Source organism: Opisthocomus hoazin, chromosome W (assembly GCF_030867145.1).
Source record: "Opisthocomus hoazin isolate bOpiHoa1 chromosome W, bOpiHoa1.hap1, whole genome shotgun sequence".
NCBI lineage: Eukaryota > Metazoa > Chordata > Aves > Opisthocomiformes > Opisthocomidae > Opisthocomus > Opisthocomus hoazin.
In genome coordinates, this window is record NC_134453.1 from 22,109,706 (window position 1) to 22,133,253 (window position 23,548).

The 23,548-nt window shown below is 43.8% G+C and overlaps 1 protein-coding gene across 4 annotated transcripts in view; it reads right to left on the minus strand.

Annotated features, from left to right (window-relative positions):
• Positions 1-23,548, minus strand: part of LOC104335588 (SET-binding protein) — a 353,439-nt gene that overhangs the window by 196,490 nt on the left and 133,401 nt on the right. For 3 of the 4 annotated variants that reach the window (XM_075446728.1, XM_075446726.1, XM_075446729.1), the window contains exon 3: positions 2,833-2,904. The exons of the other annotated variant lie outside the window; for it this stretch is intronic. In XM_075446728.1, coding sequence (XP_075302843.1) covers positions 2,833-2,904 — 72 coding nt within the window. The remainder of the gene's footprint in view (positions 1-2,832; positions 2,905-23,548) is intronic. 4 annotated transcript variants of the gene reach the window in all.

Genomic DNA, 23,548 nt, shown 5'->3' on the forward strand with positions numbered 1-23,548 from the left:
TGTAGATTTTTCTGCCAAAATGGGGTTACTAGTGATAGGAAATATTACAAGGTCACCCACAGCCTTGATAGAAACAGGAGGGTAGGAGAATATTAGGGAGAAAACGTAAGCTGTAATATCCAACTGCAGTTGGCAAACCCGAGTGTGTTTGGATTGCCTGTACCAGTATTCCAGTCGCATGTTTTCAAATGATTGTTCTGGCCCTAGTGATTAACCACCTGAATATACCGAAGAAGGAAATTCACAGGAAGTATCTCATGATAAAAGGGCTATTCCTGGCCCTCTTTCTATCACATCATAATCTGTCCACTAATATGGCTTGAGATCTCAGCTGATCACAAGGTCATAAGATGCTACCGTTAAGCATCACTCTGTTCAGCCAAAGGCAGTTTTACTCCATGCAGCAGACAGAGGAATGCAATAGCAAAACCTTCAAATCTGTTTGTATAATAGATTAAGTCTTTGCTATGTGGCATTTATCTTCCTTCAGGGAGTGACACCTGATAAATAAATCTCTAATTCCCAATGAATTTAAATAAAACAAAGGCAAATCATATCTCTGCACACTGTAAATATATAACTGCAGAGAATGTAAGAGTTCCCACTGTCCCACCATTTTCTTTGCTACAAAAGCTATAAAGTGCTGACCGTTCTCAAATTCTGCCAAAATCAAGTGACCCAAATCTCTTAGAATGTTACAAAGAGCATGGTGATAACATAGGAGGGACTGAAAGATACATCACTCATTTAGATTAATGAAATTGTAAAATTTACTTTGTTTCTTTTTAAGTTAGTAAAAAGCAAAAACCAAAGAAATGGGGCTTATTAGCATATCAATAGGAATATTGGAGGGAAAATGGGGGGAAACCTAGTAAATGGGGCAATGTGTTTCCCAGGGAATAATACTAGGGTGGACAATTTTCAGACATCCTGGGATGAATAACATCGAACCTGATCCTACTCAACCACATTAGCCAGTTGGCCCCCACTGTACTGCAGTGTACCAGTGGCAGTGGGTCCATTGGTCCTGCACTGCGCCCATCCCTGGATGCCAGCCATTGCCTCCAGCATTGACTGCAGCCACTTCTCTTGCCATTCTGCAGCCAAGCACTCCACATGGGAAACCACAGATCGCTGCCCAAAACAGCAGGGAGAGAGGGTACCACTGCCGACAACCACCTGCCAGCTGAAGCCCTTGTCTGGCGGGTCTGCAGAGCTAGTTTCTGTGAGCATTACCATTGGAAAAAGCACTGTTTTTCATCTCCCTCACACCTGAAGAGTTGTCACAACCGAATTAAACCTCTCAGCATTTCCCAGACTACCTGCCCTCTCTCTGGCTCTCCAGATGCAGAGCTCTACACTAGGACCAACAGACAGTTTCTTTAACTGCAACTGGCAGTCATTTTGCTCCTCTCCGTGTTTTCAAAGCTGAGAGCCATAAAAGATTAGCAGAAAAAAACATGACTATTTTTCCCTAAGAAGCAGCATTGGTAATAGGCTTCAGGAAAAATCCTCCTAAGTGCAAGTGATAAGTGTAGACTGTGTGAAGGCTGACAGGTCTGATTATAATTATCACTGTGAAGGGACCAGCACTAACCTCCCTTCTGGAAGGCAATGACAGTTCCTGGAAGGGAACATGTAAGTGAATTGTCATAAACAAAATCATTGCAAGTGGAATTGTCTTTCACTGGGAAACTAAATAAGGCCCTGATTTGGAGGGGAAAAATCTCAAAACCTTGAGCACTTATTAAAGTTCATTCCAATAGAAAATCACACTCAATCATACGCTTAAGTTTTACTAACTTCAAGATGACGGGAGTAAAAGAATGAAGCGGGACACATGAAGCATGGGATGGAGTCATGCATGTAAGAGGTGTTTGGAAATAAAGGATATCTTTTGAAACCATACTTAAAGAACATGGTCTGCAACATAACATGAACAGAGAGTCCCAGAGAGCATGTTGGTTCAGACCGAGCTAAATATTCAAAACTAAAAGACAAAACTCAGGCAGCCTTGTACCAACCATTCCCCCTTCCTCACTTTCTAGCAGGAAGAAACCCAAACAGAACCAACACAGAGCTCTTCAAATTGCATGTATACATTGAGTTCCTCAAATTGCATCTGTACATTGAAATATCACAACATTAGCTTTTTAGCAGGGTTTTGAAGTAGATATGGTAGGTAGTATTCCTTCATGATCATCCTGCCCTAACCTTCTTTGTGCTTTCTCTGACAGTATTACATTTTCCTTAGGCTGCAGGTTGTTTTGGCATTTCTCATTCTGTTTCCATTGGAAACTTGGAAATAGAGAAACTTGGGCAATCTGGAATAAGAATAACAGTACAGTAGCTTTTTCTTTCTGAACAAAGGGAAATAGATATTATCTTCTCAATAGTGGGCTATAACTGCAGAGGAGATGAAGAGAAGAGCCTCTGAGTCAAAAGCAGTTCTAGGAGTTTCATTCTGATATCTCAGTGGAGTGAAGCAAATAAATTGTGCAAGGAGACATATGGAAGCTCACTACACAAATGGCCTATTTAAGGCTCTTACTTCCTATTTAGGTCCTGGTGTCAGGAGGTTGGTAACAATTATTCACACATAGATCATTTGGATACAATGCAAACTGTTCTAAAACCCAAACCATCATAATGGCATGCATTAAAAAGAATCCCTATTTAGCTTGATCTTTCTAGACTCTTTCGTTTAGTGCTTGGAATATCAGTTTCTGTGCTATGCACATCCTAAATTTTGTGTCTAACACTGCAATAATGGATTTGGAAGGGGAAAAGGAAGAAACAAAAACCTTCAAAGCCATGACACCTTGTTCTTACCTTGTTCACAGATTTCATCACTGGACTCTGCACAGGGAACCCACACTTTCTTCCCAAATTCTTCATCTGACTCTGTGGTGTTTCCCAGAGCAAAGAGAAAAGAGAAAACCTTGACTGTGGGAATGACAATTCAGAAAATGGTCATAAGCATCCAAAGTTTCACTCTGCCCTTCTCCATTTCATTACATCATTCTGCGTGCCCACCACCACCTGCCAGCCGGGGCCCTCTGAGCACCCGGTCCTGGGCTTCACCCTCGGCTCAGTTTTGGAAGGTCCCCCAAGATTCTCCTTAACCCACACAGATGCATAGGTTTCTCCTCCCAAGTAGCCCTGGTAAGTACAGCAGCACCAGGGGGCCATCACAGCTTTCCCTGGCAGCGGCGGGGCACACAATGATCTGTGGCAGGAGGGAGTGGTGCCGTGGATTCCTATGACAACCCACATTGGAAAGACTTGGGAAGAGCAGGAAGGTGTCACAGGATGCCAACCTACCTGCTTTGTTTAAGAGTTAAAGCAGGGAGCTAAAGCACAGGGTTACCCCACTGCAAAACCATTTAAAACAGGGTAAGTGCCTGTGATTCAATATCGTGACTGCAGAAAACCCACTCTGCCCTGTACTTCTGCACTTCTGGTATGAAAATGAGATCTTCCTCTCCCCTTCTTCCTCTCCTGTCTCCTCTCCCCTCTTTGTCCACCTCTCCAGCCCTTCACACAAAGGTGAAATATTTTACATTTTCACCTGTGGTGATGCACATCAGAGAATGTTTTCTTTGCTTTGCTTTTCACTGATTTTGCCCAAGGCATCCTTTTAAGCAGCAGCCTGTGCAAAGATAATAGATGGCACGATTCTCTGTAACTGGAATCAGCAACAAATCAGCCATCTGCCACTCCAGGGGTCTGAGATTAACCCAGCTACTGGACCGTGACTGCAAAGCATTTGCACATTTAGATTACAGAAATGTGAGGTTACCAGTCCAAAAAAATAAAAGATTGGGAGTGGGGAAGGTGTGAGGAGAAGGGGTGGAAGATAACATTGGAAGAGTCCTCCGGATTAACCCTTCCAGAAACAAATCACCTCATAACAACTCAGAGCAGACAACATTTCTCATTATAAAGTGTTAAAACGATGAAGGATTTGAAGGAAGCAACTTGAGATTCATGAGACATCATGTTTCAGGGAAATACATCTAAAGACACCTCTTTGATACAGGGAGAAATAAAGACAAAGACATTCAGCTGCCTTGTCAATGCCTTGCAATGCTCCTTTGGAAGTCTGACTAAGCTGCCCAGATAGCTTACTTGGACCACTTGGAAAGTACAAGAGTAACATTTTTGTCCCAAGATGGACAAGATCCATTAAACAAAATCCCTTAGTCCAGAGCATTGTCAAGATATCGAGGAAATAAAAGAGATTGGATTCTGAAATATCAAGGTTTAGGAAGGTCTCTTCATTTGCTGTCCTCAGTTTATCTTCCTGAATAACAAACACTACATTGCTACTTTGCGCACATGGATGCTGTTGGTCCACATTAATGTTTGTCTGTATCTTTGAGATCCTCTCTATAAATCTGCTGGGAATTGCTATTTGGTAACTGAAGTATTAAGAGGTTTAAATCAGTAGTAAACACAAGCTGGCTCAGCATCCAAAAGCATGAGCCACGCTTTGTGAAGGTGCACGGCAGGTTAGGAGAGCTGCCAGGGTCTCCTCTGCTCACTTTGATGTGGGCTTTAATCCCCACTCCTGGCATTTTCTTTTGTAGGTTGGAATCCCATGGCCAGGAAGCTCAGGTTAAAAAAAGGAGGTTGTGGCCAGAGAAAGAGGTGCAGCTGCAGCCAAAACTATTAGCAAGGATTTCTGGGAAATTCAGGCAAGGTCTGCATGGTGCGTGCCCTTGGAGAGGATGATAGCTTAAATACACAACTCATCTCATTAGGTCCAAAAAGGCAACTGAAAAGCAAACAGTAAGCACATGTGTGCATACAAACCCATATATTTTTATGCGTATACTTCATTCACAAAGAACAGGTAGGATTGAGTGGAAGGTACAATGGCACAAAGACTTCTCCAAGTTACTTGGCCAACCCTTTCGTTGACATTTGCTATGGTTTCTTCACCCTCTTCAAGGTTTCCTGGGACAAGCACTACATACCCTTCACTCGCAACAAAGAGAAAACAAAAAGAAGAGATGACAGCATCTCCTCTGTGCAAGCCCAAGTCAAGCTGCAGCAACTGCATGGTTCAAGGCACAGCTAAGAGGAGGAAAATCAAGGGATCAGTTACTGCAGACATCCTACTCCATACAAAACCTACTAGTGTCACCTCAGAAATGAGTGCATATCCTATCAGCATTAATTTGGGGCTGAGCTTTCAGTCCTCCACAGAGGAAGGACCCTTGTTCTGCGAGAAGCTGTGAGAAGAAGAGGGTGAGGAGAGCAGGCTGGATAACGCCTTTAAGTCTCCCTAAATTCCCCACTATTTATCACAGTATTTCCAAAAGGCATTGCTTGTGCAGAATTAGGTGCTGCAAAACCGGGTCTATGTGTCTGAAATCAAAGGTGAGATTTGAAGTGGTTTGGATATATACTAGGGCATGGTATTCAGGTCAGAGAGAGGTCATAGGGCTCATCCCATGCCTGGGACTAAAAACTGGGCCAAATTAACAACCCGACAATCCACAAGCTTCTGAGATGCAGCAAGTTAATTAGCTTCTGCCTGTGGTTTAGAAAGGTCTCCTTGAACTTGACCTGCTGGCTGTGTGAGTGCTAAAACTGCTGTTAAAACAGGATCTGGACCCATTTTTAAACCTAAAAGCAGGGGTTTTCTTTTTCTCTAGTTTCCAATTTCTGTAAAGCTAACCTAAAACTTCAGATCCAAATGCTGGCACGATCCAAAGAGGAGTATGTGTGTGTGTGTGTGGGGGGGGGAAGATCTCTGCATTCAACTTCCACTATTGGACTGCTACAAGAATATTTGTGCTAGTAACAATTTTTAAAAGGTTTTAAAAAAAATAAGAACCCCATAAATATATAAAAAATAGGTACTTTCATGTACCTTTTCCTAGCCTGTGAATGGAGGGAAGAGGGGACCAACAGAGGGCAAACCCTTTTCTTTCAAACAAAAATCAAAGCAAAACTCCAGCCTATCCCTTGCAAATTAATCAACCTTATGAATTGCTGTCAAAGTTTTGGACCTATATGATTTTTTTTTGTTTATTTTATCCAGGCAGGCTTTGCAAGAAGGGGTTTTTGCAACTGAAGCACTAACACTGCATTAACGAGGCACTCAGCTGAGCTGTGTAGCCTCCTGGAAGTTGCCTCTTTCCCCAGCAAATGAGAAGTGGAGAGGAACACCGATACAGGCTATGCTGCACCTTGCAGAGATTCGTGTGTCCTACAAGTAACCTTGCATCAGGATACAGTGCCACGAGAGCAGCCTTACAGGTACAGAGAGAGGAGGAAGAGGACGGCGAGGAGGAGGGGAAGGAGTGGCAACAGGAAAACAATCAGAAAACTCCCTGGGAATCAAGTCTTCTCTTCCTAGGAAGAAAATTTAAAAAAATAAAAAAAATAAAAATTCTTCTCCAATACAGAGATGGCAGGAGGGGATGAGCACACTCGCTCCTTCACTGCCTATAATCCTTTCCAGCGAGTATCGTAACAGGCACACATGGGCTAGAGACTGGCTACAAGCAAAATGTTTCTGCCAGGCACTTCCCACACTGCACCAGCCCCGGGGTGCAAGGGGCTGCCCCCATTCTGCTCCATCTCTACCTCAAGTCCCCATCAAGGGTCCCCTATCTTTCCCAGAACCCCTAAATAACACTGAGGGTGGATGATGGGGGAGAAGAGGGTCACATTTAAAAGGTGAAAGGGAAGTGAAGAGGCAGAAGAATACCCCTGAGCCCAGCCAGTGGCCCCATGGCCGCAGCCATTCTCATTCCCGGCACTTTTCTCTGCTCTCCAGTGCAGTCCTGCTTTGAAATATCAGTGTGGTGTAGAGTGCCATTTTCGAGTCGCTGCAGCTCCTTCTTGGCACCGGTTCAGCTTTTTGTTTTGCCTTCTCCTCTGAGCGCCCAGCGGAGGGAGGAGGAAAGAAAGGAAGAAAATAAAGCCCTGCCGCTTCGCCACCAGGGCCGTCAGCCTCCCCGCGGCACTCCTTGCCTCGCCTGCAGCACCCAGCAGTCTCCCAGCCCACTCCCAACCGAATCCACTTGGCAAACATAAATCTCTTCCCACCTCCACAGCAGCCAGTTCACAGACTCCTTCCCCTCCCGCCAGCCCTTTTCATGGCTCTCTCCTTTGTACTGCTCTAAATTTTTCCAGCCAAGTGCTACAACCTTCCACCCCCCTTTCTCCTCCATCCCCAGCCCTCCCACCTCCTCCCCTCACATTGGCAAAAAAAGTTGTGCCATGGTTGCCAAAGCACAGGCATCTCCTCGGAGCAGAGAGCCACTGCACCCACAACATGCCTGGCAGGTCCAATCCAGCTCACAGCTGCCCAAGCGCAGGTGAGTTGCAGTGCTCATGGGCACACACGCGTGTACACACAAATGTGTCATGGGGCAGGACATACTCTGTTTGCATCCCTTGGCATTGCTGTAAATAGAAGCTTCCTGAAAGCTTGTGTTTGGCAACTGAATTCCTCCTCCTGATTGTGGGGCTGGGAGAAAAAACAGAGGTGGAATAATGAGGGAAGGAGGGTGTATTTTTTTAAGCAACCCAAACATGGCACTGAGCATTTCCACCAACTTCTTAGCCTGCTGTGCTGGCAACCAGCTGCCAGTTCCAGCCTGGCACCAGCTTTGATTTGTTTTTCTCTCCTCTTAAACGCCCTCTTCTTAAATGTTTATTCCCTTATATTTTTTCTTTTCCCTTTTTTCTTCCCTTTTTCCCTCTTAGCTCATCCATAGAGGGGCTCCCTCCCACTCCCACCCACAAATCCAAAGCGGAAGGAGCACCAAAGGGAGGGAAATGTGATGTAACACTCAATGGACCAAGAAGGGGGAGGAAAAAAACCATATGTACACACAAAATACGTATGCTCTTCTCTGAGAAAGAAGGAGAGAGTGAGAGATGCTCTGAAAGCAGGCAGCACAACCCTTGTGCATGCCAAGATGCACAAGCTGCAGTCCCCTCCACGAAGGAGGGAGGAGACAGGTTTGGTTGGGAGGTAGAGAAGAGGTTGAGGCAAAATGCCCGTTCTCCATGGAAAGGACCCAAGAGAGCCAACTTTCAGCCAGCGATGTGATTCCAATTAAACCAGAGTTTGAAACACTGACATATACATGACACAGATAAAGTGGTGCAAAATGCACCTTGTCTGGTGCCTGGAGGAAAGAGATTTGGAGAAAAAATATAACAATGCTGACGCTGATGCTGGGGATGGCTTGGGAGGGACATAAAGGGAGGAGAGAAGATGCAACAAGGATTTAAGCATGGTGGCACAAGTGCATTAAACTGCAAGCCAGGCTGGAGACCCAGAGCAGGGTATGGCCCTGTAAGCAGCCCCTGGCATCCTGGGGGCTTTTTATGAGCCTGGTTGGACAGCTTTGTCCACTGAGACACATCAGGAGTCCTTGGAAGCCACGGGAGTTAGAGGGCAGTGAGACAGATGGGCACTTGTTGTGTCTCAGGCCCAGTGCCTCCGCTCCCTGCAGCAACAAGTCCCTTGGGAGGCCCAGAAAAGACGCCAGGAAAAGGCTGGTTCTCGCCGAACACACTCTGGCCACCCTGGGGAATAGCAGAGCAACCGGCTCGAAAGCAGGGTCGCAGAAACAGACCAGGAGACAGACAGACAGTATGCTCGGGGTGGTACAGACAAAATAGCAGTGTCCTGAGCAGCTACCTAATATGTATCTTGGCAAAATCTCGCCTGGCTGTGGATAAAGCAGAAATGACAGGCTGGAATCGTAAACCCATCAGTTGGTCTGACTTTCACTTCCCTGTCCTGCACATCTAAGGCAGGAGGAAAGCGGAGGGCTGGGTGACATCCTCTAGCTGCCAGGAGCCACACAGAGGAGCTGGTCCTATGGTTGCCGCCAGCTTTTGCGTGTGGAGCTTATTTAATTTCAAGTCATCCTGGTTCTCATGACTGCACGCATATGAGGGAAATAAGGAAAAATGGTGTTGTGATTGTATGGAAAGCTTTAAAAGAAAAGAAGACTCCCTGAAAATTGGCATAAAATCAAGCTGGCTTCCCTAAGAGACGACTACACTTTTTTAACAGTGTGGTTTGAGAAAAAAATAAAATGCGGTATATTTTAAAGACCGAAAGAGCACTAAGTAAGTTTCTTTCCATTTCTATGATTAATTTTTCAAGAAACCTATTACACAGCTTGGTCCTAAAGAATCAGGTCTGCAGAAAAATGCATATAAATAACACAACTTCTAAATATAAACAACACAATTTACTCAACTTATTCTGATTCCTGATACCTTCCAAAATGTCAGCAAAGGTTAACTAGGAACCCAAGCACAACGTCGCTGTGGTATTGCAGGAAATTCAGAAAGTGGAAAGGACTGAATAAACCAGTCTGTTTTTTCCTTCCAGAGCTGAATGAAAAAGACGAAAACCATGAAATTAAACCATACAAACAAAAAAACCACACCCATATGCTTTGAAATGCTCTGAACATTAGTAACGTGGTATGCTCCTCGGCCGTAAAGATGTGCAATATTGTTTTTCTAATATATTTTGGTGTAAATTGAACAGCACCACTGAAGACATATTCTGTAAATCAGGATTCATTCCATTTAAAGCAACGTAACCTCATGGTATACATTCAGGAATGATTACCCAAATTAAGCCTATGATTTATTCTTTAGTATAGGAGGCCCCACTCATAGACTCAGATGTGCCTTGATTTTCCCCAAAGTAAACTGCAGGTCAAATATTACACCAATAGAAATGAATGGAGATTTTTAAGATGGTTGCAATGGGAAATCAAACTTTAAACTGTTTAACTTGAAGCCACTAGACTGATGCAGCTCGTCAGAAAATTCACCTCCTCTTTCCTCCAGCCATTCTTATTTTCACTTTACAATTCAGTGTAAGCTGGCAATTAGTAATACTTTGTCTGTTTATAGAGCCTTCCATCTGAGGATCTAGAAACACTTGGTAAACACTAATGAATTAAGCTTCTTAACACCCCCTGTGAGACAGATACTACTATCTCATTTGCACAGCTTGGAGAAGAGGTGCAGGTTTGCCGAGGGTTGGAGTCAGCCAGCAGCAGAGCTGGGAAACCACTATAGAACCCGAACCTCAGCTTCAGCTCAATAACGTAAGGCTTCCAATGGATGTGGTGATGTGCCTGGAAACTTCTGAACCTTAGAATTTTCTCTTGGGACTGCCAGTGTGCTCTGATGTCTGACAGGCTGAAAACATAGAGGGTCGAACTTCTACCCATAGAGAGAACTTAGGTCCCACTTAATGTTGGACAGAAACACCATGAATATGCCATCTGTCCTCACCTGAAACAATCACTCACAAATATGATCCTCTAACATTGCAAACAGGAGAGAAAATTGTGAATTCAGTTGTCCTTACTCAGTTTTTAATAACAACGCCAACACTGGACAAAACAATACAAAGGTCCAGGAGGATTCCTTTCATTTTCTTTGCATCTTTAATTGCCCTTATCTTTTTCTCATGTAGAGGAAAGGTAAAATATTCAAGCCTGCTTGCAAGGCATGATGACAAGAGGAACTTAAAGGATTTTTAAAGAAAGCCTAAAGGTTTTGCTTCCAGCACTATCAGAAATGCTTAGGTCCTAGGCAAGCCTTAGGACAAGATAGGCATTGACAAGATGAGTATTTATTTTCCAAAGCACAGTCTCATTGATTTAAGAGCAGCTAATGTCTGGTACCTATTTGAAGTATTTTTCAACATAGGCCTTCTCCAAATGCATGGCAGTTGGACAATTTCCATGATGATTCTTCTGTCTAAAAATACACACCTCCCCCTCTTTTCAATTTATCACTGAGCCAGTCAGCCTGTTTATTGAAGTTTTTCCCATTTAATAGTGCACTTAGGAAAGCCTAAGACAAAAATCAACTAATTCATTACTATCACAAAAAGAAAAGACCTAGAAATCGTTCATCTAAGCGGGAGTCAAGAGCAAGGGTCTCTTATTTAGAGATCTGTCAATAAGAAACAATGTTATGGAAGTTATTCTAAACAGACTAGTTTGTATTTTTTTTAAACACCTCTTTTCTTCCACAGATTGAAATCGAGGAGAATAGCAAATAAAATATTTGGTTTTTCTTTCGAAATTTGTTAGTGACCTTAAATCCCAGAAATGGGGCACTACAGAAGAGGCAGGTATTTGACATATTCAGCATGCTGATTTGTGAACTATTAGCAGATTGCTGTTTGTCTAAAAATATGTATTTGAAATTCTTTTCTAAAAACTCTTCTTGATCTCTTCCCAGTTCATGAGCTGTTAAATGTCTGTGTGACACAGTGATGTTTGTCTCCTGAACAGAGGGACATTACAATTCCTAGAAGCAGGTTTCCAGTGGGAATATTAAAGGCTCTATTCAGGAATATTCTCCAGTATTTGCAACCTCCACAAGCACTCCTGCTCACAAACATGTTTGCTGGAATATTTTTCAAGAGCAAACAAGACAGGATGGTGGGAGAAAGTGTACAAAGTCTAACCAAGCTTATAAAAACCCAACAGCTAATGAATACTTGTGGAAAATGTCTTATGTTATTTCCTCAGCTACAGAAGTTAATTAGGAAAGCCTATAAAGGTAAAACTCTATTGCTGTCTACCTCCTCATGTACTCCAGAACTGAACACCACTTCCATGGCTGCCTTTATCATATGCATCCCCATTACATCTGCTGGATCCTGAAGCAGTTTTTAAAAAAATGTGTGTGTATCAAATGGGAGAGGTTCTGAACAACTGGACAGAGGCCCAAAAACTAATTTCACACAAGCAGCTTGATGGCTAACGGCTTTTTACTGTCTCTGACCAAAAAAAGACCTACAACAGATATGAATATGTATGTAGATTGTTCAGTATGTCTTATTGCCCAATACTGAATCACGACAGTGTTACATTGTGCCATGGATACTCTCTTCAGGCCTCTTTCTTCAGCGACAAAACAGCTAAACAACTTTTGGACTCGGTCTTCTTCTATAAACAAGCCCAGTAGGCATGCAAAGAAACACAGCAACCTCATGTTGCTACAGGACATTGGCTCAAAAGCACATGGCCAGGGAAGGGAGAAGAATTGCAAGGAAAGTCAGGGGACATCCTCGATTCTACATGTCTGGGTGCTTGAGGATGGTGAATTATGGATGCTGAGCCAAGGCAATGGTGTGCAGGTGAGTAGGGGTTCATGCCTGAGAATATCAACTCTTACTAAGTGCAAACACTGGTTAAAAACCCAAGGCATCGAGATCCAGTATCTTTAGTTAACAATAACCAAGGGAAGCATTTGCATTACATGACAGCAGGACACCGCACAAGGTTAACATGAATCTGCCCATTGAAAAACCCACGCGGGGAGATAGTTTGCTCTTCTTCTCCAATGAGCTGTATTTTATAAACTCTGGACTAAATTCTGCTCCTAAAGGGAAACTGTAATTCAGTGGAACTACTGTGAACCTCCTCTGCCACACTACTGATAATAACACAAGACAGGTTAGTCTGTGGTCAGGACCAGGATGAATTTGTACCTGGGCTCCTCACAATGCTGTTGCGATGTCAAGGCTCACCATAAGCTCTTATAACTCATCACTGTATCTGTTTTCCAGTAAAGCATGATGCTTCCTTTTTCACCTGACTAATACTGAGACCCTCAGTGTGTTTGCTGAGTGAGAGTTTACTGAAAATGATCTTTTCTTTGCTGTGCATGCAGCCAGCTCACATAGCAACTATCCAGAATTTTTACAGACTGTCCCCTCCACTCATGCATTGCTAGAGATAGTACTGTGTAATGCATGACTTTTACCTGAAAGACATTGAAGGAGTAATGAAATAAGCAGATGCTCCATCAGCAGGCTTTTAAAACACTGGTATTGCAATCTGAGATGCAGTCAGCCATTACAGGCTTGGGGTGGACCTGCTGGAGAGCAGCTCTGCGGAGAGGGACCTGGGTGTCCTGGTGGACGACAGGTTAACCATGAGCCAGCAGTGTGCCCTGGCTGCCAAGAAAGCCAATGGGATCCTGGGGTGCATCAAGAAGAGTGTGGCCAGCAGGTCGAGGGAGGTTCTCCTTCCCCTCTACACTGCCCTGGTGAGGCCTCATCTGGAGTACTGTGTCCAGTTCTGGGCTCCCCAGTTCAAGAATGATGAAGAGCTACTGGAGAGAGTCCAGCGGAGGGCTACAAGGATGGTGAGGGGACTGGAGCATCTCCCCTACGAGGAGAGGTTGAGGGAACTGGGCTTGTTCAGCCTGAAGAAGAGAAGACTGAGAGGGGACCTTATAAATGTTTATAAATATCTCAAGTGTGGGTGTCAGGAGGATGGGGCCAAGCTCTTTTCAGTGGTCCCCAGCGACAGGACAAGGGGCAACGGGCACAAAGTGAAGCATAGGAACTTATGTCTGAACATGAGGAAGAACTTCTTCCCTCTGAGGGTGACGGAGCACTGGAACAGGCTGCCCAGGGATGTTGTGGAGTCTCCTTCTCTGGAGATATTCAAGACGCGCCTGGACAAGATCCTGTGCAGCCTACTGTAGGTGCCCCTGCTTCGGCAGGGGGGTTGGACTAGATGACCCACAGAGGTCCCTTCCAACCCCTACTATTCTGTGATTCTGTGATTCTGTGATTACATGCATATGTCCTTTATTTATGGAGCTGATAAAGGCTCTATGTCAGGAGCAGTCAAGCTGCCTTTTTACTTTTTGCCTTTCCTCACATTAAAGAAAGTTGCTGTCTGGTTATTTTATTCTCATGCAAGCTCCAGATTTGGGAGGAAAAGCAGTATTTACCTGTTGATTAATCTATTAAAAGTAGAAGTCTAAAAACCAGACAACTTCATCCAAACAAATCACCAGGGACTCTCTATATTGATTCCTCCTAATGCAGATAATGTCTGAAATAGGTGGATCTCCCTGGAGTTACCTATTTCTTTCCATCAACTAGAAAGGGAGTCCAGGGCAACTAGCCCAACTGTAGGTGAGAACACCACCGACGTCCACACCACCAGAGTTGCACACATTCACACATCCATAATTTTAATTTTGTATACTTTTCTATCGGTGTTGTTCTAGGTAATTTCGTGACAGCATCAACCACGTTTTACCCCAAACTCCATTCTAAGCACCAATGGTAGATAAGAAAACAGGGGGAAGGCTGGCATGGATCAAAGGGAAGGATGGTGTTAACATTAACAGCCACCATACAAGGAGCATTTTGCACTATAAATAAAATAGCATTGCTCAGCTACACGAGGAGTGAAATTCTGAAGTCACCGAGTCGCACGGCTGTGGCTCAGGGGAGGTTTTCGGTTCACGCTCAATGCAGTATTTAATCACTGGTACATCACCCAAAGGTTCACAGCAAAACAGATGATGGGACACAGAAAAGCTGTTCTTCCTAACACTGCAAAGGAAACTGCTGCTTGCTGACTGACAGCTCCCCAGCCAGCTTATGTGCATCTAATTACCGAGCTGCAACCCAAATCAAAATACCCCATTGCAGCTGGTGTCTCACTTAATCCATTCATAACATGAGCTAATTAGCATTGATGTTTTTGGGCAAGTTTATTCCAAATGTGGTCAAGTCCCAGGCTTTTGACTTAGTTGCTAGGACCACATTAAGTAGTTGAAAGCCACCTCTTTTGAAGCCACTCTCCTCCTCACTGGTGAGGAAGGAGAGAGAGGGCATTATAGGACAGCGCTTTGGGATGCCACGTCCTCCTGGAAATACCCCCGGCATGCGGTCCCTGGCCCAGTGAGAAAGAGTCATAGCAAAGCAGATGAGTGTTGAGTGATTTCTGAGAAATTAGAGATAGGCAAATCAATCAATTAAGCAAGAGCACCAAATGTACATCGAATTTGATCTACTCCTCAGAGGGGATTAGAAGAAAAGGAATTGTACATAATCACCTCCCTCTGCCACCATTTTCCATTGTATTCTCCAATTTCCCAGCTAGAAATCAAACTCAAGGCCCTCCAACTTGCCCAGGTCCCTAATTCTGCCCAGGTTGAAGACTACAGCGATACTTCAACCCAAATGCATCACATAGCTTCCAAACACCTTATGCATTACCTGAAAGTTCAGCTCAGTTCGCACAGCGACAATTTAACCTGCTTAAAGTGGAAATCAGAGGAAATCCTCTGTCAGTGCCTACTATTTGCAGATGCAACATGCTAAGCTAGGGAACCATGCTCAGGATTAGCCCATCAGCCCAAAGCAGAGCCTTAACTCTGACAGTGTTGCAAATGTCTTTGCTGCCACTGGGACAAGATTATACCCTGGGGAAAACGTCCAAGGTGATGAATCTGTTTTCACCATGACTTTCAAGTAATGTATAGAAAAGTGAAAACAACAACAACAGCAGTAGCAAAAATATTCTCCTTCTAATTGAAATCACAGTACCAGTTAATGGTCTTTAAAGTGAGAGTGTATGTGTGTGTGTGTGTGTGTTTCGAGGGGGAAGGGGGAGAAATGGATTGCTGTAACCAACAACACCCCAAAGGACTATAAAGCAAACAGCATACAGCTGTTGGTATCAAATATAACTCCTTTCACACTACATGAAAAAGCTTTAATTAACAACTAGTTTATTCAAGTGAAAAAAAAAATTCCCTTGCACCAAATAATTGCATTATAACTTGGAGACTAAGCTGTGTATTTTCCCCCTCTCTAAAGCATGACAGGAGAGGACATTGAGCCTTTAGAGAACAGCTAAGTAGAAAAATGGATCAAAGATTCAGAGGGCTTGTTGACTGGCTTTTTGAGTGGCTTTTTGAGTCAGCAGAGACCGAATCAGCCCATTTAATAAAAAAAGCCACACTGCAAAGTCTGTTTCCTCTAGGACCAACTTTTAATAAAAATTCTTATAAAGATAAATGGCATTGGCTTGCACCAGGCGTGGAGCGGACAGGTGTTGCATAAGCCTCCCCGTACGGTGGTGTCAATTCTGCTCCGTGCCTCTGTTTTGTCAGCCTTGGATGGGTCCTGCAGCGTAGATTGACAAGCAAGGTTTCAGCTGCATGGGGCTTTTGGCAGAGCAGCGAAATATCTGCAGGGTACCTGATGACAATCTCCGAATATGCTTGTTTGGGAGCTAAACCACACTTGAACCCCAAATGGGAAAGACCAGGCTGGGAAATTATATTCCTACCTTCCCCTTGTGCTGGGAAGTATGTGCTGGAGCAGCCCAGAGCTTGTATGCACCCAACATTGCTGCTTTTCCACAAACCAAGAGTCCACGAACAAGCATCCCTGTACTCCAGAACCAGGATGGCGACCGGAGCCACATGGCATGACCTGTGTTCTGTCCTCACCTACTGTCAACCTCAGTAAGGCAAGAATTGGAGGGATATTTTTTTTTTTTTTTCTTCTTTTCCCCTCCAAAACCTTGTGCTAGCGATGACTAACTAATCTCTGGTGGGGCAAGGTAAGTACCATAATCCTGCTTTAATGGCTAATGAAGCCGAAGCAGAGTAAGTAGTTTACTGGTTGCCTCATCTTTGGGGTCCTATCATGCATGTTTTACTGTTCCTCCGAGTGCAGTGAAGTTTCCCATTAATGCTGCCATTCATTACAGTGTACAATCTTCGGGGCAGGGACTGTGATTTTCTTTTCGTTTGCTTAATGAAAAGCACGTTGCCTTTTAATTCCTCTGGATTTGGATGAGTTGAGCCTTTCTCTATATTCAGCCGCCTCTCTGAATCCATCCCTGGGTAGTGCTGGTCCACCACTGTGCATAATGCTATTCTGAAAACTATTTAAGTATATATAAAGCCTAATCAGGTCATGACATGAATGATTTTTAGTAATAAAATGGTTTAAAGAAAGCACTGGGTTTGCCGCTGCAAACATCAAACTGAACCAACAGTGCAACATATAAACACTATCCAACCCAGAGGACAACAATAACAGCAAACTGGTTGATTGATTAGTTTAGGTATAAAATTAAATGATTTGGTACAGTGTTCTGTCTGCATGTATCTGGCATCTAATGATATATCGCACCGTAGGAATGATTTGAAAGGCAGGCAAGATTTATTTTGCTTTTGTGATAGCTTTATCCTGTTAGGCCTCAAAAATTAATAATAATGTTCAGTAAAATCACTATAATTTATAAAGAACACTCCAAAAAGCTAAAAAAGGGCTTAACAAGTGATCAGCTTAAATCTTTTTGCTGAATTTCAAACATATAGGTATATGCTAAAATGCATTTTCTGTATAGATTTCAGAGACAACTTTCACACGTCATGTTGTTCACTGTAAAGCTTTTACACATGTAAAACTCTGGAAAATACCTATATTAGAGCTATAGGCAGATGCTGTTAAAAGGTCTTGGTTTGGTTAGTTTTATTTGGTATCCAACAGCCCTGAACATCAAGCCCATGAGCAGGATAGCTTTACACACAAAATGAAGTATCCTGGTCCTCACCTCCCTGCAATAAATAATTATGCCGTTAAAGATGTGAATATGCTAGATAAGTTTCCCATCCACCAAGAACAGTTTCCAGTCATTCCTATTGACCCGCACTGGTTGCGTAAGAGAAAGGAAAACCGGAGAACATGGGGAGTCAAGGCTGCAGGGACCGGATTGATTGGCAACCTGATGGTCAAGACACCCACCTAGGCTCAGGTCCTGCCTCTGCTAGTGACTACAAAGATGAAAAACACTTCATCTTTTGAATCCTCATTTATAAAATAAAGATATTCATCTCCATGTGAAATTCAATGGGCTGTGATGCTCATGTTCCTTTGGACACTATAAATTATTAAAAAAATATAGTTTTCAAAGAACTATCATCCTACTTGCCTCCACCAATGATCAATTTAAGCATAACGCATAAAATATGACAACTCTGTGCTGGGCTTAAGTATCTTTTATTGTTAAATTGTCTACCTCCTTATAAATCTAGTTACAGAATATAAATGTACTCAGGAGATGTCTCCTTGAAATTAAGTAAAAAATACAGCACACAACAGTAAGACCCAAGCTAAAAGAAAACCAGCTGGCATATGGAAGACTTTTTTATTATTATTGTGGAAACTAAGTGCTAAATTCATGTTCTCCCTGATCTGGAGAATCCGCTTCTCCCACTGGCTGACCCGCATGGGGCGAGTGGAGCTTCACCTCACCCCATGCCCAGGGGCAGATGCAGAGAGGAGGGGGCATTGCAGGTGCTTCAAGCTAGAGATGCTCTAAGCACAACAGCATCCTTTGGTTCTCAAGGGCCCTTTTGCATTTCTCACACTCCTTCCATTTCCTGTTTTCTCTCACTCTTTCCCTTTCTTACCCCCCAAACAATACAAGCTCAATGGCAATGCAAATACAGCTCTCTGTTTAAAATCCCAGCCAAGAAGGCAGTGTGTCACCATATTTATGAGCTCTAAATGGCTTTTATCAAAGTGAGGTCGCACTAAATCACCCCCAAGCTGTCATAAACACAAATGACTTGACATAGTTTGCAACAAGCCTTCAGGGGGAAATTATATGATCTGCTGTTGCAGTTATGCTATATCACACAGTGAGCTCATATATTTCCACTGGCAAGGTAACTTAATCCTTCAAAGGACACTAATAGGTGAAAGAGGGACAAGAGAAATAGTGAATCAAGTGGTGTGTGCCTCTGCACACACGTACATGCACGCACCCCTGAGCTAAAAGCCAGGCTTCTCTCTCAAATGGAAGAGGAGATCCTTGTGGCTTGGAGTATGAGGTTTCCTTGGCTGCCTCAATGGAGCAGAGAAACTGCCAGGCAAGAGAGAAAGATCCAGGGGCTCGCCGGGGTATTTCCCATTTTAAAAATTCATGTGAAGGCATGGAAATTATTAAGATATGAACCAGAGCTATCCAGACTCCAAAGACTGGACCACTTCCAAGCAAATTAAAGAAGCCAACCCTCCATCTCAGCTGGTGAAGCCCAGGATTATAGCAAAGTCTACCACACAGTAAAGAGGAAATCCTTATAAAGGAGGCATGAACTGGGCAGTGGAAAAAGCCAGCATGAGCTCCTGAGATAACAGGCACTAATTAGGTTTTTTTCATTAACCTCCCTTCCATACACTGTGTTGCTTATGTGTTCGCCTGTGCAGACACAGAAGCACACACATATATAAAGAAGGAAGAATTCTGATCAGATGCCGTCTAATCCATAGACAGTGGCAGTAATTTGTGGGAGCCTCCAGAGATGGAGTTTAGGACAGCCCATCGAGCACTGTCCCCACCCGGCTCTTTGCAGACAGCCTTGCATGATTTGATGTGACAGTGTGGAGGCTCACATTCAACAGCACTTCCTATGGTCACACTATGCTGTTGCACCAGTTTACATGTAAAATAAATCAACTCCAATGAACGTTAGTTCATTTTTTTATATCTGGGATGTAAACAGTGCCTCTGTCTGCTTGGCAAATGGTTACAATAATAAGTCAGTTTGGGTTTGCTATCTCTAACGTAATAGAGGCAATATGCTAATTTTCAGCAATCCAGGTTGGATATGGGCATTTATAATGGTACCTTTCTTGGAGAATGAGGTCTCTAACATTAAATTATGTATTTTAATTAAAAGCTGAACTTACAGAGCTTGAGCTACTAAACTTGATTTTCAGATGCCTGGTGGAAAGCCAGTGGGCAGCGCTGTCATTTTCCATTGTTGAGCTTTTCACAACCTCTCCGCTCAGAAAACCTGCTCACTTCAGAGCTGAAAAGACAGCCTGGTGAAAAGCACGTTTGAGTGATTTACCTAGAGCACACCAAAGAGGACGATAGGAGCAAAGCCATCAGAAATCCTGTGCTGAACTCCTCCCGACGTGATGCATTGTACCGCTTCCCCCAGGTGGATCATCTCCTGCAAGTGTCATGGGACAGACAGACTTGCCTGGAGCTGGGGGACGAAGGTTATCAGCTCTGCCCTGCCCACTGGAAAGCCTGCACTGTCAAATGGGAAAAGCCCAAGAAGTGAGCTAAACACACTGCCTGACCCAGCTCATTGTCCTTCAGGAAGAACTTCACCACCTTCCACAGCTGGTCTCTTGGCATGAGCTAGCACTGCTCAGCTTCATGGGTAGGGAAGCAAAAAAGACACAAGGCGTTCTTTCAAAACAATGAGGTGGTGGCAGGCTGACCTGTGCCGATGGGTGAAGCAACAAGGCTCACCATCTGAGAAATGGCACCTGGAAACCGTCCAGTCATCTGTCCAATGTGATTAAAAGCAAAATATGTAATGCTTCAGAAGAGGGAGAAACAGGATCACAGGTCTGGATTGCATAATATCGTGCATTTGTGTAACCAGTCTAAACAGAGTGTGTGAGTCGACCAGATGTTTTTCATTTCAGTGCACAGCACTGTGGAGCAAATCAGAAACCAACAAGCGCCAAACACAATGGTGGCTTTGCCAGTGCTGTTGTAATTGGAGCTCAACAAAGGGCACTGTCAACCCCAGTTTCTGGGCAGGCAGGCAGGTCAACCTCCCAGTTGGTTAAAGAAGCCAGCTTGTTCTTTATGCTGAATACATATATCTAAGATAAATATCAGTAGTAGCTAGTAAACATGGGGTTGGGGCTCAGTCATTGAGTCAACCATCATCAGAAAAAAAGAAAGCAAGGATGTGCATACGATTTAATCCATTCTGGGAGTGGGCCATAATGTAATACATATTTATTTTGATAGAGCTGGATACTGACTTTGTGAGAGAAAACCAGCCCATACGAAAACATGGAGGAAAAATAAATGCACACCCCCATTTATGATTACAGTACCATTCCGGTTTGGAAACACTCACCTCTACTCAAGGACCAGTATTCTTCCACCTCTCTAGAGAGAGGAGGTATGTTGGGTCAATGCTCTGAAGGAGTGATCAACTTTTCTATGCTAGGGACCCTTTTTATTCTCAGATGGGCATGCACAAAGCTATAATGAATTAGTAAACCTTAGGCAGATGCAGTCTGTATCTATCCTCCCTTACATACACACAACAATATGTTTGGTGGATTGACCCACCAACCACCCAGAATTCTTTGGCACCAGAGAAACAACACAGTGTGCAACCTAACATAGCCTTACCCGCCTGGACAAGGTCCTGTGCAGCCTGCTGTAGGTGACCCTGCTTCGGCAGGAGGGTTGGACTAGATGACCCACAGAGGTCCCTTCCAACCCCTACTATTCTGTGATTCTGTGATTCTGTGACAACAGTTGGTTATCTTTGCCTTACAATTATATAGATAAGGATTAGTCACCATGCAGAAGTTGCACTGCTTTTACTACATGGATAGAATTATACTAAGGTAAAAATGCTTCCAGAGTGCACTTATGTGATAATGGGAAGAAATTATCTTTAAAGGCACCCTAATTCACAGAACTGTGCGTAATCTACATATTATATGACTTACTACTGTTATATTACATTAATAAAACATGGGGTGTTCTCCTGGCACAAATTATATACAGGTCTATACAGACCAGCCCTCCAGGTGTTATCTGTGAAAAACACTATATGTCCCAGGTGCGTTAAAACTTTGACATCAGATGGCCGATATAAGTGATTTTTTAAAGCTAAATTGTGTTTTCTGAATACTTTCCTCTATTTTCCCACTTATTTTTATCTATAATATTGAAGTGAATATAAAGCCAAGTATGAAAGGGCCAGAAATCCTGGAGGCTGAAATCTACGGTCTTGTTTAACATCTTTATCAATGATCTGGATGAGGGGATTGAATGCTCCCTCAGTAAGTTTGCAGATGACACCAAGATGGGCGAAAGTGTTGATCTGCTTGAGGGCAGGAAGGCTCTGCAGAGGGATCTGGACAGCCTGGATCGATGGGCCGAGTCCAACTGTATGAGGTTCAACAAGGCCAAATGCCGGGTCCTGCACTTGGGTCACAACAACCCCATGCAATGCTACAGGCCTGGGGAAGAGTGGCTGGAAAGCTGCCCAGTGGAAAAGGACCTTGGGGTGCTGGTGGACAGCTGGCTGAACACGAGCCAGCAGTGTGCCCAGGTGGCCAAGAAGGCCAACGGCATCCTGGCTTGTATCAGGAACAGTGTGGCCAGCAGGAGTAGGGAGGTGATCGTGCCCCTGTACTCGGCACTGGTGAGGCCGCACCTGGAGTCCTGTGTTCCCTTTTGGGCCCCTCACTACAAGAAGGACATTGAGTTGCTGGAGCATGTCCAGAGAATGGCAACGAGGCTGGTGAGGGGTCTAGAGAACAAGTCCTATGAGGAGCGGCTGAGGGAGCTGGGGCTGTTTAGTCTGGAGAAGAGGAGGCTGAGGGGGGGACCTTATCGCTCTCTACAACTACCTGAAAGGAGATTATAGTGAGGCGGGTGTTGGTCTCTTCTCCCAGGTAACTAGCCACAGGATGAGAGGAAGTGGCCTCAAGTTGCCTCAGGGGAGGTTTAGATTGGATATTCGGAAAAATTTCTTCACTGAAAGAGTGGTCAGGCATTGGAACAGGCTGCCCAGGGAAGTGGTTGAGTCACCATCCCTGGAGGTGTTTAAAAAACATGTAGATGTGGCACTTCGGGATATGGTTTAGTAGGCATGGTGGTGTTGGGTTAACAGTTGGACTTAGAGGTCTTTTCCAACCTATGATTCTATGATTCTACAGTTGTATGATTCTTCTCCCAGGTCTGCAGTAGGTGGTAGTGCACAGCTGTGCAAGCCACAAGGTGCTTCCCAACTTTCAACTTGAACAGCTCCAGCAGTCAGGGAGCAAGCTTTTCTCATGTCCATTTAAAACAGAAGCAAACCCAAATTTTAAAATCCTGCTCATTGGGAGTGTGACAGCAGGAGGAACCAGACTTGGAGTACTACCTCTATGCAGACTGGCTAGTACAACACCAAGGAGTGATGCTCAATCAATAAACTTAATGTGCAAGTCTCCATGTTCAAATACAGATTGTCCCTCACCAACCTGATTTTACCCACAAAAATAATAAAACTTGCAAAATCTGATGGAACAGTTTCCATAACCTTCATGAAAGTGAAGCCAACGCTCCTAAAATCTCCCTTGCAATGGCTGTGAGAAACAGAGGACTGATTTGCCTTGGAGGAACAGTACAAGTTGGAAACTTCTTAAGTTCCAGCTTTCATGCAAAGGCTGCGCTCAAGCATTTTATCTATTTCTTTGACTCACACTTCTCCCAAGTTTTCCAGTCCAGCCCTTGGACTAGATTAGCTTTAAGTGTCCTTGTTTCCTGGGAGCAGAAGAAGCTTTTCCTACAACTTTTTCAGTTTACAACATTTGAAAGCTTAGACTGCATTTCTGACCTCTTTAAGCATTACCTATTCACATCTGACCAATGCCTGGCTTGTCTGGATCCCCAAAATTCCCAATAGCACCACAGCTGGGGACCTTGTTTAAGTTCAGATTTTGTGTTTTGCAGCTCAACTGCATTTCAGTTGTACAAAACATGAACTAATTTGAATGCCTAATTGGACCTTTTGTTACCAAGCAAGGGTTATTACACTGAAGATAAATGAAACTGCTGAATTTATACTGTGCAAGCTTCAATATAGGCTAAGTGCAGTCAAAATATAAGTATTGCCTTCCACTACTTTTTTTTAAGCC